Here is a 16,341-nt window from a genome sequence, read left to right as displayed (position 1 = left end):
TGGAATAACCCGCATCCTGACATCAACAGAGTATTAAGTGTTCCTGATTAAAGGTGTGAAGCCCATTAATGGAGCTAAAATTCTGCTTTTAATAAAGAAATAAAAAAAAATAAACGCGTCAAAGAAAACAACCTTTATAATGAGATAAATTCAAGAGAGTTGCTGAAATGACCTGAAGACGATGAAAAGTCCAGAAACAAAAATGAACAAGAGTAGACTATACACCTTTTGTCAGAGAGGTTAATAATTATTTGACAACAAAAGCAAGTACAGTAAAAATGGACATGTACAAAACTGTGTGTTCAATGGCCTTTTGTGTTGGATTATTCAAGTACATTTGGTACAGTGAGAATAAAAGTTTTTGAGACACTCTGCCTGCCTGTGGACGCCTACAGTATGTCACTGGTGCAGTCTGGATGGATAGATAGACTGGGATGTTTACACAATCACAGTCGCTTTATTTTCAGATTGTAGGAGCTTCCTGTTGACTTCTGTAAGTGCAGTTTTTTTTTTTTTTTTTTTTTAAAGGGGCATTACGCTAAAAACAGCTCCAGAGTACTCGACTGTAGGTTGTTATGAAGACATAACAGGCAGGACTTGGGCCTGTACAGAGGCATTCCTGTGTTTCCAGTGTTGGAGGACACTGACCAGCAGTGAACACTTAGCACCCAGGAACACCAGGGGGAGGGGAGGGGGGAAGGATAAAACAAAATCCACAAACTGTCCCATATCTGCTTGGCAGATGACGACCCTGAGGAAAATGTGCAGATTATGGATTAAGAACTGATTCATGAAACCTGCTTGAGGGTGAGCTACTTTTTTTTTAGTCCTTTTTTACGTCAAAATCTTGACGATAACAAAAAAAAAGTCATGGGTAGAAAATAACAGCTGCTCAACAGCATTTTGATGAATTAGTTGGTGGAAATCTTTTTTTTTTTTTTTTTTTTTAAGAAATGGTAAATGTAAAACTCAGTACTTGTAACCGAGAGCTGCTGATCAGTGGCATTCAAAGTGTCATCTTGCAGAACTACTGAAACTATTTTCTTGTTTTTTAAAATGTGGTGTTCTGAGGAAACTACTGCATTCAGGCTAAATAAGGGATGTTTTCTTTCTGGAGAATGTGACAGAGCTGATTCATCACAACTTTAAAGAGAGATGGTTGCTGCGGAGAACGGGGGGGCACAAGGCCTGCCATTCATGGACTTACACCTGCCAGACCGCCTCAAAAACGATTTACGCTTTTCAGGGCGAAGTTAACATGCATATAGTGTCAAGCGCAGGACTGCAGGGCAAGAGTGGATGAAGCTAGCGCTTGCGATTTGTGATGACAGGACCGGAATACATGGGTGACACTGTATTCCAACTGTAGCGCTGAAGCATTAAAAGAAAACGTAGGCATAACACAGACCGGCGGGGCTGCAGCAGTTTTCATAGCGCTGCCCGTTTCCATGGAGGGTTTACTGTGCCTTTTGCCTGACTTATTGAGGCATGTCTGTCTAGAAACACAAGTCAGCTTTCTCACGGGACATCTGAGCTTCATAGGCAGGACGACTGAGGCTGGTGAGCACTGCGCTTTGTTGATATGTTGATTTTGGTTTGGATGTTTTTACAACAGTTTAAAAGACAACCCCCCTCCCCTCATCTTTTGCAAGAAAGAAGTTTAAAAGCAGCTGTTTGAGAGCTCAGGTTTATCAATGTGAATTTGGATCGACATGTCCTTGGCATTGCAAGATCTGGAATCTCCCTGGGGGCAGCAGGGGGATTTCTGCCTGTGCTTCGGATGGAGTTGGGTACGTCGCACCAACACTGCTAGAGTTGTCTACATACAGCTGTTGTTCTTTGACTCTTATCCTACAGTTTAGATCAAGCCACTAATTACAGCCATTTTTACTGCTAGCAGTTTCTACAGTTGGAAGGAGGAGGGAGTTGGGGAAGGAGGAGGAAATGGGGGTGTCTGCGACTGGGTGTCTCCTCCTTTGTGCTGCTCAGCTCATGATAAACCTCTCCTCTTTTATCAGGACCTGCCTTCTCTTGCCTGTTTATTGCAGATAGCTGCTTTGTTCACTCTGCGCTCTGCAACCCTCAGCCCAGCCCGACCCAGCTCTAACACTCTGGCCTACATTTGACCCCCCTTCCCCCCCACGCCTACCGCCCCACACACGCCAAGTTAGGCAATCTTACGCAATTTCGCCAGACTTGGAGCTTTGCCACTCTCGAAACCGGACAGGTAGAGCCAGATGAGGAAGAACTCCCTCGGGAATGGCATGTTCGCACTACTCCTCCAGGCTGTGAATAGCTTCTTTTGGGTGCAGCTGTTTCCTCCAGGGAAGCCACAAAAGGCAGAGCCAAGAGGAGGGAAGTGAGCCGGCGTCTGGCTCTACCTGCGATACTGCCAACCGCCAGCCCCAGGCCTCAGCGAGGGGCTGCCTACGGGACTGAATAGAAAGCTTTCATTCACTCTTGTCTTTGGTCATTTTTCCTATGTGCTTGAGAGATGGATAAACCTTGTTTCAACTTAAGTCCCTTTGTGTCCGTGTCGTGTGAAATACAGGCTGACGAGGCAGCATTTCTTTAAGCGTGAACAGCTGCTTTGAAACTTTACTGTCTCTGTTTAAAGTTTCCCCAGCTTTATGTTTATAAAAACCTGTTTAACCCAATATAATAATCCTGATCCTCCCACAGTGCAGATTCACACAGTTTACACTGCACACAAATATTTAATGCAGCACATATTTAACCCAGTGTAATGTCAATGACTATTAACATTGCAGTAAATGAACAGATGAATGTTGTTTTCAGGGTTGGGAGTTTTGCTGATTGTTTTCTTAATATACACAGTAAATACATTATCATGAATTCCCTGAACATAAGGGAGAACAGGACTTTTTTTTTTTTGTATGACTGTAGGGCTGGTTTTCCTAAAATGTGAAAGCCAACAAAAAAAAAAAACAAAGAGTGCAAACTGTGTTGAGTGTAAGGCTGCTATATATGTACTGTATGTTTCTCTTCTCCTGTGTTCATTCTTTCAAGCTAACAAGGCCATCCCTGAGCAGGGCGTAAAATTCAACCCCTGTTGAATTTCAGAGTAAAGTGATGAGTATATTGTGCAGTCAATGTGAGTACTGGTCAGTACTGTGGTATTACAGAAATAGCAACTGTCTTCAATCCTGAGGTGTGTGTGTGTGAGTACCCCTTCTCCTAACCCGTTCAAAAAAGTAAGAAAAAAAAAAAACTTAAAAAAAAAACATTTTGATAAGACTTGTCAGGGTGTGTCCGTCTGTTTTTTTTTTTTTTCTTCTCGTTTAGCTGACTTTGAACATACATCGAACAACTAGCCACGATCAGAAGTTTAAAAAAAATAAAATACAGACATGTGGTACAGAATGTAGATATTGCCATGTGGGAAAGGCATTATCTTCTTTTAGGATCACATGAGTAATTGCACTACAATAAGCAGTTATGTACAGTATGGTACACCACAGCAAGCGCAGGAATAGCAAAAAGGTGGGGGAGGGTGGGAGGGGGAGTTGCTGACGACTGTGCAACAAAAGTGTTGTGATGAAAACACAGGCCTCGCAGTCTGGAGGCAGAAAAGTGCGACCGGGTTTCAGTTTAAGGCGAGCTGGCTGGACTGAGGGTGGGGCTGAGGGTGGGGCTGGAGGCATCCGAGCGGCTGTAGTCGCTGAGGGAGCTGGGACGCGTGTTGCTGCCGCCGTGGGGCCTCTTCAGCATGCCGGGCTGGAAATCTGAGTGGCGCCGGGCGTGCTTCATCAGGTGGTCGCTGCGCATGAAACGCTTGTCGCAAAGGGGGCAGCCGAACTTCTTCTCCCCCGTGTGGGTGCGGTGGTGGCGGGCCAGCTCGTCGGAGCGGGCGAACTTCTTACTGCAGTCGGGCCAGGTACATGGGAAAGGCCGCTCTCCTGCAAAACACACACAGGGGTGATACTGACATTACTATGGGTCTCTGAGTCACAACGAGAATAAATAGCGTAGTGTGATGACCTCATGAGGTGGCTTTCGGATGAGGTAATTCAATTAAATTCATGTTGGCGGAAATAGCCACAATGTTAATAGCTAACCTACCAGTAAACAAGTCAACTAACTGCACAGCTGCAAGGGGTGAAGGATCAATACGACATGGTATCATAATACTGAGCATGGCAATATTGTATTGAATACCAAATATTGATCTTTGTTATGTCATCTGCAAATATAAACTGAAATAATTTTGCCTGGTGAAGTCACCAGACGTGACGTTAGTGTGTTTTAGGAAGTTGGAAAAACAAGGGATGTCAGTGTTTAATCAAATGTTAAACTTATGTTCCCCTTTTTTATTTTTTTTTGTACTAGAAAGGGAGATCACACACACACAAGAGCTCACCTCACACGTTAAATGGTTATAAATTGGAGGATTTGTTATTGCACGACTCAACATATCGCAAAATGTTTCAAAGTGCGATAATACAAATATCCTGATGTTGGGCTGTAGTTGACAGCTATAGTTGACAGTACCAGTCAATTATAGCTAAAGTTTAGCAAAGTGAAGTAGCCCAGCGTTACTATTCATAGCCGAGACAGTTATAACGATAGTGGTGAAGAATGTGACACCATTGACAGGCAACCAAAATAAAGTGCACCATTGATCTGAATTAAATGGGAATTAATGGGTTTGTTCAAACATTTGGGTTAACATAAGTGTACAAGTGTACTTTAACATTGCTCCAGTTGGTGTTTGTAGATACTTCAAAGAGGAATAAGAATCCTAAATCACCCTTTCAAGTAATTATTGTATAAATTGATTTCATTTTGATAATTTACTTTGGTTAAGGTGGCTTTTTAACAAACAGGCCGTTTGCCATCACGGTGCTGACATCACAAATTTGTGTCCAGAGGCATCGAAAAGCAATAGCAACTTTTTCAGAACAAAAAGTTGACGGGAATATTGCATTATGATGGATCTCTCATCTCAAACATCCTTCAACACTGTAATGGAATAAGCAGGAGCCAAAGGCTGATGGAAAGGTTTAAATAACCCAATCAAGACGCAATTACAAAAAATCCAAAAAGACGCCTTTCAAACTCTCCTTGGGAGATTAGCAGGCAGGAATGTACAGAATGTAATTTGTGTTAAATGGGCCGATACATGCTAAAGCCGGTATACATGTTTAGTGCTGTTTGTGGTTAATCACTTACACACGCAGAGCCTCTCCAGGAGCAGCGTTACCGAGCGCAACAAAACTGAAACTCAGCGCCGCAGTACATATTTATGCCCTCCGATAACAGAACTCGTGCTCACCACACAATAAATGTCTCACCACAGTGAGTGGCAACTCATTCAGGGACAGTGATCACAAGGTTATGTCAATGTGCGATCAGATAAGCCAGCGAGGGCAATGATGTCAAAATCACCCAGATGTTTTCAAGATATTAAAGAGACAAAGGAGAAGGGCTTTAGCAATGGGCCTCTGGGTAAATCACCCAGAAATTGGTGCACCACTGGAGAAGCAGACTTAGTTTAATTATCTGAGCTCCAGATGCTAATCACGCTCACAATGGTTACCCAGCCCATTTTCCACCACGCAACTATCTGTGACTCGGCACATGGGAAATTACACCCTCCCCCCTCCGTCAGGCTATAAAAGTGGGCTTCGACACAAATCCACTCAAAGCCAGATGGTGCAATGTATCACTATATATGCATCCATTCTGATGTGGAAACAGTGCTCTAGAGCCTACATGTAGCATATAGGCCTGTAATAGCCAACAGTGTATTCCATTTAGTTCTACCTGACAGCAGCGACATCCCCCTTGGACTTGAAAAACCATAGCAAATGGCAGGATGTGTTCTTTTCACGTTAAGGTTCTTTCCTGTTAATCAATCATCGCGCGCACATCCATGCCAGGGATTCGAGGTATGAAAGGGAAAAGATGATGAGATGCATAAATGTTTATAGGTGGCACATAGGAGCAGGCCTGCCAAATGATTTCTCTGTTCTGAGGTTTCCCCTCGGGGCCACAGTGGAAACAGTCCTGTTCAGCATCAAACACTCATATGCTACCTGATGCCAGAAAGTCTCAAAAGCAAGAACTTGATGCACTAGTCTCAATCCCTCCCCTCCCCTATACTGCATGGTTACAAAACATGCAGACAGACAGAAGCAAGTCTAGACAGTCCGGTCTGTGTTCCTGCCTCTGACGCCTCACCTCAGCTCCTGACAAACTCAGTCAGCCCTGCCCACCGTTCCTGCAGGCTCAAGGTTCAATGTAAACTCTGTAACTGACATGTGTACATTTGCATACAGAGTACACACTGCACCCTGCCTTGTCTGTTTTTTGTTCCCTTTTCCTCCACTGTTTTCCCCAAAAAACATCCCCTACCCTGCATGGCGTTATACTTCATTAATATAAGGCTGTTTGACCTTGTTTTTGACCCTGCAGTTCCTAGACACCTCTCAATGAGGTGACTCATGACAGACCGGTTTCATACCATATTAGCAGGAGAAGGATCACGTGACTGCACCTGGCACCGCAAAATGAATTATTGGCTTAAAAGTAGAGCCAAGCTCTGCAGGCTCAATAACCTGTGTAACAGATCCAACGACATTAATATTTAACTAGACACAAGAGAGCTAGGCTGAGATATCCAGTCTAAATGCCCTGATACAGTAACGCAGCCATAGTGGAAGCATCAGGTATCCAGCAGCAACTCAGCAGGACGAGTCAAATTATTTGGAGCTCAGTGACTTCTTAGAAAACGCAGAATTGAGAGATACGGTGCCCATGTCGAGCTCACACTGAGCAGCTATTGGCATTTAGGCCAACAATATGAATATTAATAACAATCCTGCTGCTTTAATGTCAGCCGTGAAGCGCTCATTTACATAAAGGAAAAGCATGCACTGTCCCAATTAATTGTTTTCCTTGTTATACAACTTGTGTACTGGGATTTCCGTGAAGGCGGCAAGGCGTTTTCTGGTAACAATGAGGAGGGTTTATGGAACGAATGCCTTTATCCTGAACATGATGATGATGATGGGGCTGTTATACACTGTGCGACAGGAGGACGACACTCTCCGCGAGTGCAGCCATTACTCAGCAGCTCAACTGAGTGCGATGAGCTGCTCCCCTGCCCCGCTTTTCTTCTCATCTAGTTCCAGTGTTGTCACAGCAGGGCACCGTGGCGACCGTGACGCCGGGCCCCAACGATTGGTTATCCCATATCTGGCAGCGTGCCACACCAAGGGTGCGGTTTGCCCTTCTCAGAATGTGTCAGTTACAGAGGGCGAGAGGGGTGTGGGAGGGGGGTGACGAGGGAAGCTTGTCCCTAATGAACACAGTGACCCAGTTACCCATAAAGTGAGTTACATCATGCACGCATACTGTACATCTACTAAGCACTAGTGTGTCCCCTCCAAGACAATATGATTATGTCACAGGTACACTTGTTATATAACTGTTCTCTCAAAGTCCACTGGGTCTGTAAATAAACACTTAGTCCCTGCTCCTCACCCTCAATCTTCCTCTCATTCATACCCGAGAAGTTTCGCTTAAGAGAAATGGAACCTGTCTCCCTGGTGTAACGGATGCTGTCTGCACAGGCAAGATCAAATCTCTTTTTGACGTGAGCAGGAGAGCAGGAACTGGACTCGATCACCTCTTCCAACAACAGATACCAGCATTTCAACCTAAGAGTAGATAACATTCCTGGGGCGTCCTCAGGCATGAGCAAAACTCACACAGTGTGCACCTGAAACCTTTATGTGAACCAGAAGAAAGCCAGAGTAAATAGCTCTGTAGGGGGATAAGGGAAAAATACAGCTCCTGTGGATACATCAGAGATCACCTTGACGTAAACTTTGCTCGGCCTGCACAGTTAGAACCAGCGCAGGAAATATCTGTAACAGAGCCCAGAATAAAAGCAAGGTGCACCATAAACCCACATAGACGTTTAGGAGCAAACAACACAACAAGGGAAAGTAAAACCAAAGTCAAAGCTCACAGCTCATTAGATCTGGAGCTACCTCACTTGAATGCAAGCTTAGTGGCACAGCCAGCTTGGCAACATGAAATAAGAGGGACACCGCTAACTGCAGTGGAAGGGTTTAGCACAATCCTATAATTTGGTCGCATGTTTACAACAGACTACGACCTGTAACCAACCAGGAGCCAGCTCCGGTGCCAGCAGACAACCATTCATGGGATTTTGGGTAATACTAAAATGACTGCCGAGCCCCTCATCAGCATAAACCACTGGAGCAGACAGGGTTAACCCGACCGTACCCACCCTCTCCCGCTACACGCACCATCACATGCCAAGATGATATAAACAGTTACATGTGTGTGCAGAACAATAAATATACATTAAGGCTTCTGCAGCTCCTCCTTTCATTGTTCACAAAGCGGCGTACGCAGGCCTCGCTCGTGCAAAAATAACAACAAAGGCTCGCAAAGTTCTGCGGTCTGCAGAAACACGCTGCTTGATCTGAAGCAACGTCTGAGATCACAACAACCGTTTTTGTGGATGTTTGTCGATGAAAAATTAAGTCAGTGGGAGCGGCGACGATTTCTGAAGAAAATCACTCAGTCAAAACATGTTTTCTCAGAAGCTACACTCACAGTTTCTTGCAGTGAAGAATGAGTAATGTCTGCAGCAGGACAACAAAGGAGCCTTGGGAGGGTTAGGTGCTCATGATGAGAATTGGCTCAAGCTCGTCGGGAGAAGGCTCAGAAAACAAAACGTATTTAATATATTATCATCTTTTGTCTTTATTGAGGGGGATGTTGCTTGTGGTTGAATGGGCTGCTTCCCCTTGTGGGCCTATAGCTGTCAGGTTGTGAACAATAGCAGCAGCCTCGCTCCCAGCAGGAGAGGCACTCCTGTAATGCATTTCAATCAGACAGGCCGGGCGTGCTAACCGTAACTCACTCCTCTTGGTCTACACCGCGCAGGGCTATTGACATTCACAGAGAGACATGCAGTGGGGTCGAGTGTGACCATCTGATTCCTGCACACACTTAGCCATACATTACTTCATCCCCTTAACTGTTTAAGGGAAGGGCAGGGCTAGCTCGCCTGCAATGGCTAGCTCATCGCATTTGCCTCAATTAGTTGGAATGGGCTCTCTCTTTCAGCCTTGAGTGCATGCTAAAACAACCTGCAGCCTTGATGCGCTGCAGGCAGTCTACTTATCTATACATCGTGGTTAACTGACGACAAGAAGACAGCTGCAATCGTTAAAGGGTGTTTACAGTTGGTCCTCTGGTTGGAGCTGGGATGCCCCCATCATCAGTGACCTACACACTACAACGCTAGCTCATTGCACTGATAGAGTCTGACACTATTCACTCCCACAAGCTAGACATTCTCAGCCAAGATCCAACAAAGGGTTATGTCCCTTTGTTGGATCCCCGTTCCTGAGAGGCCTCACCACACTGCGATAAGAGGAGATACAGGCTGGAGATAGTGCCAGCTGTGGTGCCTGATATTCTGACGGTGAGCGGGAGAAAATATTTTTTAACGTTTTTACGTGTCCTCCTTTTCCCAGGACTCCACAAAGTACTCCTCATTTTGTGGGCCACAGGGCCACACCCCTGTGTGTTGTGGTCTGTCACAGTCTGATTTATCACACGGAGTATAAGGGGACACACCTTACATACCGTGGAGAACACAAACAGCACAGCTAGAGACACAAAACACTCCCTTTGACATCAGTGCCACACAAATTTCCACCATCGCTTCCTTATTCAAGCTGCGCTGAACCGGACACGCTGGACCGAGCCAGAGTCAGACTCTCAGATGGGACCCCATGAGTGGCGGACTGAGTAGGTTCTGCTGAAGAGGTCACAGCCCTTCAAACGTTAATCAGATTAGCTGCAGATGCAGCTGAATAAATGACCTACATCAATGGAGGGCATTGACAGTGAATACCCTGGTATATAACCCCACCCCCACCCTGCTGCACTGTAAATTCTGTCTTTGTACTGCAGATCCCTCCCTCACATGCAAGATGTGGTTGTAGGTTTGTGAACAGTGGAGGTAAAAAAAAAGCACAGAGTTCCACAGGTCTGTATCCCTCTCTTCCTGACGCTTGTAATCAACACCACACCACAAGACGTGGCCAGGGCACGGCCTCGCAACACAACACGCTTCAGCACCTATTTTGCTTTGCAGACTGGAAAAGGGTGGGAGGGGCCGGTGGGGGGGGGGGGGGGGGGGGGGGGGAATAGACAGAGCAGCTTTTATAGAGCTACTCCAGAGCTAACTAAAGAATACATGAGCGCTGTGGGCCACTAAAAGCAGCACAGCCAGGGTACTGCCTGATGGGGGCCTTTCAGCATTATGATTGTCCACTATGCATGCTTGGCTGCTTAATGACAGTTAAATCAGGTTTATATTTCAGCATTAGAGAGGAGCTATCCTGCCATCAGCTTTACGTGTGCACATGTAGCATAACATATGGATGGCATGTGCGCCGGCACACGCCTTCGAGATGTCTTCCACCGAGCGGTAACACTAGCAGAGGATTAACAGGCAAGATGGCGGCTCCACATTGGTTTTATTTACATCCCAAGGATCAAGTAGATTTAACTAATACCTTGTTTCCATTGGACACATACTGTACTGCTACACGTGGTTTACATGGGCCAACTACATATCATGCATGAGAGACGCCATTAGGAAAACAAATCATGCAACAGAAGAAGAGTCAGGGATATTTAGAACAAAAAAAGGTGGCTTACAGTAACAATTATAACCAAGAACTGGACAAATTAATATTTTAACCAAATTCCCAATGTTACTGCAGTTTATACAAACAGTAAAATGTACCAAAATTGTGGGGTAGTGAGGTCAAGCCACAAATGTCAACCAGCTGGCTGTACTACATGAAAAGCCAGAGGCTATGGGATTTATCCCCTGGAAACCATAAATGTCTTTTGGCAGTCCATCCCTGTGTCAACCAAAGTTTCAGATGGCTACTTTTCCAGCAAGTTTCAACTTGCAACCTCACCCAAATGGAGACGCATGAAAATTATTCCCTTGCCTCATTTTACTACACGTCAGGAGACAAATGATTCGATTTGAAGGAGTGGTGGAAATCCTGCTGTGTGGCTTGTAGACAGATTGACCTCTTCTGCCTCAGTAGAGTTTTCACCCATTGCTGTGGCATGTCAATTCACGAGCAAGACCAGGAAAAACCCCATCTCCACCCAGCTACCTCCTCGGTGCCACCAGCCACACAGGAACACTGCGCCCTTTCAGCGCAGCAAAATATAAAACCACTGGCAGAAATGCAGCAGAGTGCGTATAATCAGAGACCCCTGTTGCTTTTTCCGCATGGAATTTGGCACAATTTCACTTTTTAAAAAAACTGTCATCAACCACAGTTATTTGGCCAAAAATAGGTGGCATGCATGAATAACTGGGTCTACATGACAGTGGAACTGAACTGCCAGGTGGTGCCACTTATTTTTTAGGACAAACAGTAAAGGGCTTTACGGCCATCTCACAGTATTAGAGGTACCCCAGCAGAAACACAAAAGAGGTTCAGACAAAACATCAACCCAACTGTAAAATATGTCATTAGGCTCTTTGTCTTTGAGAAATATTGACCCTGTTCCCCCCCCCTGTGATTCCAATAGTTTTTGAATAGGTATTGTACGCTGACAAGATGGCCTTTTGTAAGAACTGGCCGCGGAGGGCACAGAAGGCCTGGACTGTTCTTTCTTAAGAAGAGTCAGAGGCCATGTCTCGTATGGAGATTGCAGTTTGCATTACCTGATCACAGCAAAGCACTGAAGCTTCACAGAGTACTCCATGATTACAAGACACCTCTTGGGAAAGTAGGTTTAACTTGTTATGTGAAAAAAGAGGAACGGAGAAATAAAAGGTGCTCACTAGAAGAAGAAGAGGAAGGAAAGGCGGAGGCGCTTTTCTTAAGCTTGTTACATACTCCGCAAGAAGCGAGAAATTTGTTCTCGCTACTAGGGGTGCGAGAACAAACAAAAGGTTTGTTTTGTCCAAGTAATTTATACTTCACGAGAAACTCAAGGGCCGAACGGCGGGGATGTCCTCGTAGGGCCCTCCCACTGCAGTATACGTCACACGCGCTAAGCATTGTGGGAGATGCGGGAGAGACAGACAACAATTTTCTTATCATTTTCACATGTCGGACAGTCGTTTTGACGACCATGTCCGTCGGATCACGCCGTTCATTGAGCATGCACCCACACACGGTATGCCGATCTCTACCCAGGAGAGTCACACTGCGAACATTAGCATCTGGGAGCTCAGAGTGGCCGCTAGCATTCACGCTTTTCCGCATTAACCACGCCCACTTCCGATTTGTGACCAATCACAGAATAGTAACCGGACACCACACACACACAAAAAAAAGTTCTGCCCAGTTGATGTATCGAGAACAAGTTGCGAGAGCTCCCAAACGAAGGCTGCGAGAACAAAATGACGAGAACAAACTTCTCGCGGAGTATGTAACAGCCGTCGAACATCGAGTTTATCTGTGCATCAGCACTACATGACTGCATTTTCCATACTGCAGGATATGTATGTGTTGCAGAGGAGCCCCACCTCCCACTCCAGGAGACCAGACAAAAGCTGTCTGGTAACCTTAGACCCCTAAACTGCTGTGGATTCCTCCCCATTAAACTCAGCGCAGTATAATGAGCGATTTAAATTCAGCGTGTACTCCTGTGTCTGCTACATCTTCATACCCCTCTCAGACTGCGAGTTTGAGGAGAAACCAGGAATGAAACATAATAAACTGAGGGGAACCATAACCAGGGACTTTTATTTAAACATGGGGGGGAAAAAAAGACATAATCCACAGGCCTTCTTGTGGATAGTTTTTTTTTTTTCTGCCATTGTTAATGAAAACCGCCTGCTGTGAGGTTTGTAAATTATGCTCAGTACATTGTTTCTTGAAAAACCTATTGTTAATGCTATCATCAGAAACGTTTAGAGTCTGCATGACTGAGGTAATCTGTCATTTACGGGAACTGGTTGAATACATAACACACTGTTGTTGATTACAAATGCTACTATGCAAATGCAATTGGTATTTAAGGTCAGCATATGTAATAAATACAAAGTAAACACACAGCAAAGATTATGATAAATCTCTAAAAAACACATTCATTTTTGAGGCAGTGACAGAATTCTTTGTCATGTGCTAAAGCCACCGCATGAGAAATACATCTCAGCTTAGGTTTCATCTCCTCTTAGATGCTGACAAATCAGGCACAGAGGAATTGCAAAAGCTGGGATGATGAGGCTTTGGGCGTTACAGAAGTCAAATAAGGACGCCATGTCCCCGGCTCTTTGTTTGGTGTCTATAACAGTGTTTTCCTCCTCAATTAGATAGTGGTGTTTGGCTGGAACTGACTGGGCTGGAATCCATTCTCTCTTGCCTCTGCTAGTAAGGACTGAGAGGAAGCATACTGCGAGGGTCTGGCTCTGTGGAGGCACTGCAAGGCTGGCTAAGGCAAGCCAGCTGAACTCAGATGACCCACATTCTGGGACCATCCAATCAAATAGTCAGAAAGAGTCGTTCTAATCAGAATTTACGGGACCCAAACCAATCACGAAGCCAGACGACGGAGCGCAACCAAACAGAAAGGCAGGCGAGAGGAAATGCTTAATAGGCACAGAGACAAGGGGAGGGCTAATACGGTGCAATAAAACCGCACTAAACTCACATGGTCAGGGCTGAAGGGAAGCACACTGAGGGCTGGAGGCAGGCTCTCTGAGAGAGACGCTGCAAGGTTGGCTGAGACGAGGCAGCCGAACTGAGATGACTCACATTCTGTAGCCATCCAGTTAAATAGGCAGAAACCATCCTCATTATCAGAAATTAGAGGAGTCAAACCAATCACAAAGCCAGATGAGGGAGTAGATCCAAAAAGGAAGGAGAGGCAAGGAGACAAGGACACCATGGCTATCACACAGCACAGAAAATACCAAGTGCTCGGTAAAGACTTGACTGCAAAAGAAAAATACAAATCCACCAGCCACAAGAAGGAAATCATCAAACAACGAACCTGTACCGTGTTATTACAGTGTTTACAGAACACAAAGCCAGACGCAGGGGGAATGTATCTCAGATGGCATGCATGCAGGCAAAACAAAAAAAGATTTGTTTTAATGTTTGAGTGAATGGTGCAGAAAATGAGCTCAATATTGAGTAAGGAGGATTTTCTATCTCGCACGTATTGCTGTGGTAAATGACTCAAATATGGGTCACACAATGCTGTGATCTAGATTGTTCTGTTTTGTTTCTGTCAGGCTGTGTGTGTGTGTGGAGATGAAGTGAGGGCTGCAGTGTACAGAGCAGAGGGAGGCAGAGACTCCTCAGTCGAGGCTCAGCTAGCTGAGTCTGTTGCTGGCCAGATCAGCTGGCAGTCTGTCTAGCGGGGGTGTGGCACATCACAACAAAGGGCTTTGGGCAGACAGGCGACTGCACAGCTCTTATCAACCCCCCAATTTGAGTCGATCTACATCTTTTTTCCCCCCTCTCTCTCTCTCCCAGTAGCCTATCCTGCGGAATTCAAAGCGCAAATATGGAGGTATGGTCCTTCAGGGAAGGTCACGCGTAAACATGCCGCTGCTGATCCGGGGGGGCGTTTGATAGCCTTTCTCTCTTGCAAACTTTCTGCATGTTGGCGCACACTCGTCTCATTCTTTAATGTGCAAATGGAAGTTTTATGCTCACCCAGGCTAAGTTTAACCAAAGCACAGTGCTCGGAGTGGTTTGTGACTTTGCTGTGCATTTGAGCTACAGTTTCGCCTTTCCGTCCAATGCGGTGCTGCGTGTTTTTGTGTGCGTTCTGTGGTGGTGGCGGCGGCGGTGGGGCGCGAAAGGAAAGCCGTGACAAAGCTCTGGGACTCGAGTGGGAGTGGCACTGTTTTCGACTCCCTCCCCCTCCGAAATTAAAAGGACATTTCGCAAAGTTCATACAACTTAAAGGAATAATTTAAAACTGCTTAACCGCTCGGGCTTTTGTTGCAGCGACGGGCGCCCTTTATTTACATTTAGGGTGGATGCGTGAGTATCTATGACAGGAAACACAAGCAGCAACCCTCCACTGTGTTAGTATCACCATGACTGGAAGAGAATCCACACTTCGTATCAGTATTTTCAGTTTTAATCATCAGCACATCCGCTCTCAGACGGGCCTGTGAAATACACCAAGTCACAGCAACAAACATTTGCATCCAATGGCACTGACCTGTGTGTGTCCTTAGGTGGGCTTTGAGGTGGGATGATTTGCCATAAACTTTTTCACAACCTGAATAGTGGCATTTGTGCTTTTTCTGAGGTGGTTCCTGCTCAGTTCGATCTCTCGATCTTTTGCCTCTTTGTTTGAGCGCAGGATCGGAGATGGTGGTAGGTGTGGCAGAGTTTCCATCATCTATGAGGTTCGGCGTGCTCTCATCCTTTACTTTTGCCTGCTCGGCAACACTGTTGGGAGTCTGCTGGTTAAAATCCGCCAGGATCCGCGCCACCACAAAAAGAGAGGAGTTATCCTTCACCAGGGGCTCTTTAATTTCCTCTCCGTTCTTGGAGGAGGACGGGATTTCTGGTTTAATCTCCCTATTCCCTTTAGGAGCGTGAACAATTGCACGACTGGACATTGAAACAAGGCACTCTGCAGCAAAGTGATCCATTTTGTCTTTGAAACAGCCTCCCCTGTGTCTTAATGACATTCAAAAAATAAAAAAGGATGGCGTGTGGAGAAGAAGAAAAAATTAAAATTAAAATTAAAAAGTACTTGTTCCGTGGTTCCCTTTGTGTAGTGGTGTTGAGGAGGAGGAGGTCGTTCTCATCAGAGAGAACTGACTTTATGATCTTACCCGGCTTTCCAATATCATCAACATCCTGTGCGAGAAACGCCTCGGACAAAAATGCAGACAAGCCCCCTCAGAAAGAGAGAGAGAGAGAAGAGAAAGCTAGAGTCTTTTGTTTAGTGCCACGACGCCGTTAACAGGAACTCTAGAAACTTGGACGCGTTAACTCCCATCGCGGCTTCAAACAATCTCCAGCCTAGTGCGTGTGTCTCCTGAGCGCCTGTTCCTGCTCGTTGTATCCATGCTGGGGGCGTGTCGACCGGCAGCGCTCGGCAGCATCATCAGAGCAGCGGCTCATTCATTGGGCACCGCTTGTCCCCAAATGCACCAAACAACACGAGTTACTTGAAAGTTTCACCACAGGTTGCCTCCATGCATTCAGATGATGTATGTCACCTACAGAGCAATGCATTGCAGAGACCTTTAAGAAAACCACAGCAATGCGCAGCGTCGAGAAAGAGAGAAAGAGAGAGAGAGAG

The 16,341-nt window shown here is 45.6% G+C and overlaps 1 protein-coding gene across 1 annotated transcript; it reads right to left on the bottom strand.

Moving 5' to 3' along the window:
* Positions 1–2,158: 2,158 nt before the first annotated feature.
* On the bottom strand, positions 2,159–16,073 carry klf13 (Kruppel like factor 13). The gene is made up of 2 exons (XM_084555572.1): positions 15,244–16,073; positions 2,159–3,920 (listed from the first exon to the last, which is right to left on the bottom strand). The coding sequence occupies exons 1-2, from the start codon at positions 15,719–15,721 to the stop codon at positions 3,613–3,615; spliced, it is 786 nt and encodes a 261-aa protein (XP_084411698.1). The 5' UTR covers positions 15,722–16,073; the 3' UTR covers positions 2,159–3,612.
* Between the last annotated feature and the right edge of the window lie 268 nt (positions 16,074–16,341).

The sequence above is a fragment of the Chelon labrosus genome, assembly GCF_963514085.1.
Source record: "Chelon labrosus genome assembly, chromosome: 11".
Lineage (NCBI taxonomy): Eukaryota > Metazoa > Chordata > Actinopteri > Mugiliformes > Mugilidae > Chelon > Chelon labrosus.
This window is presented reverse-complemented; position numbering and strand designations above follow the sequence as displayed.

Coding starts and splice junctions, on each gene's coding strand:
- klf13 (XM_084555572.1), bottom strand. CDS start 15,721: ATGTCATTAAGACACAGGGGAGGCTGTTTCAAAGACAAAATGGATCAC. Junction 3,921..15,243: donor CCACCTAAGGACACACACAG/GTCAGTGCCATT, acceptor TGTGTTTTGCAG/GAGAGCGGCCTTTCCCATGT.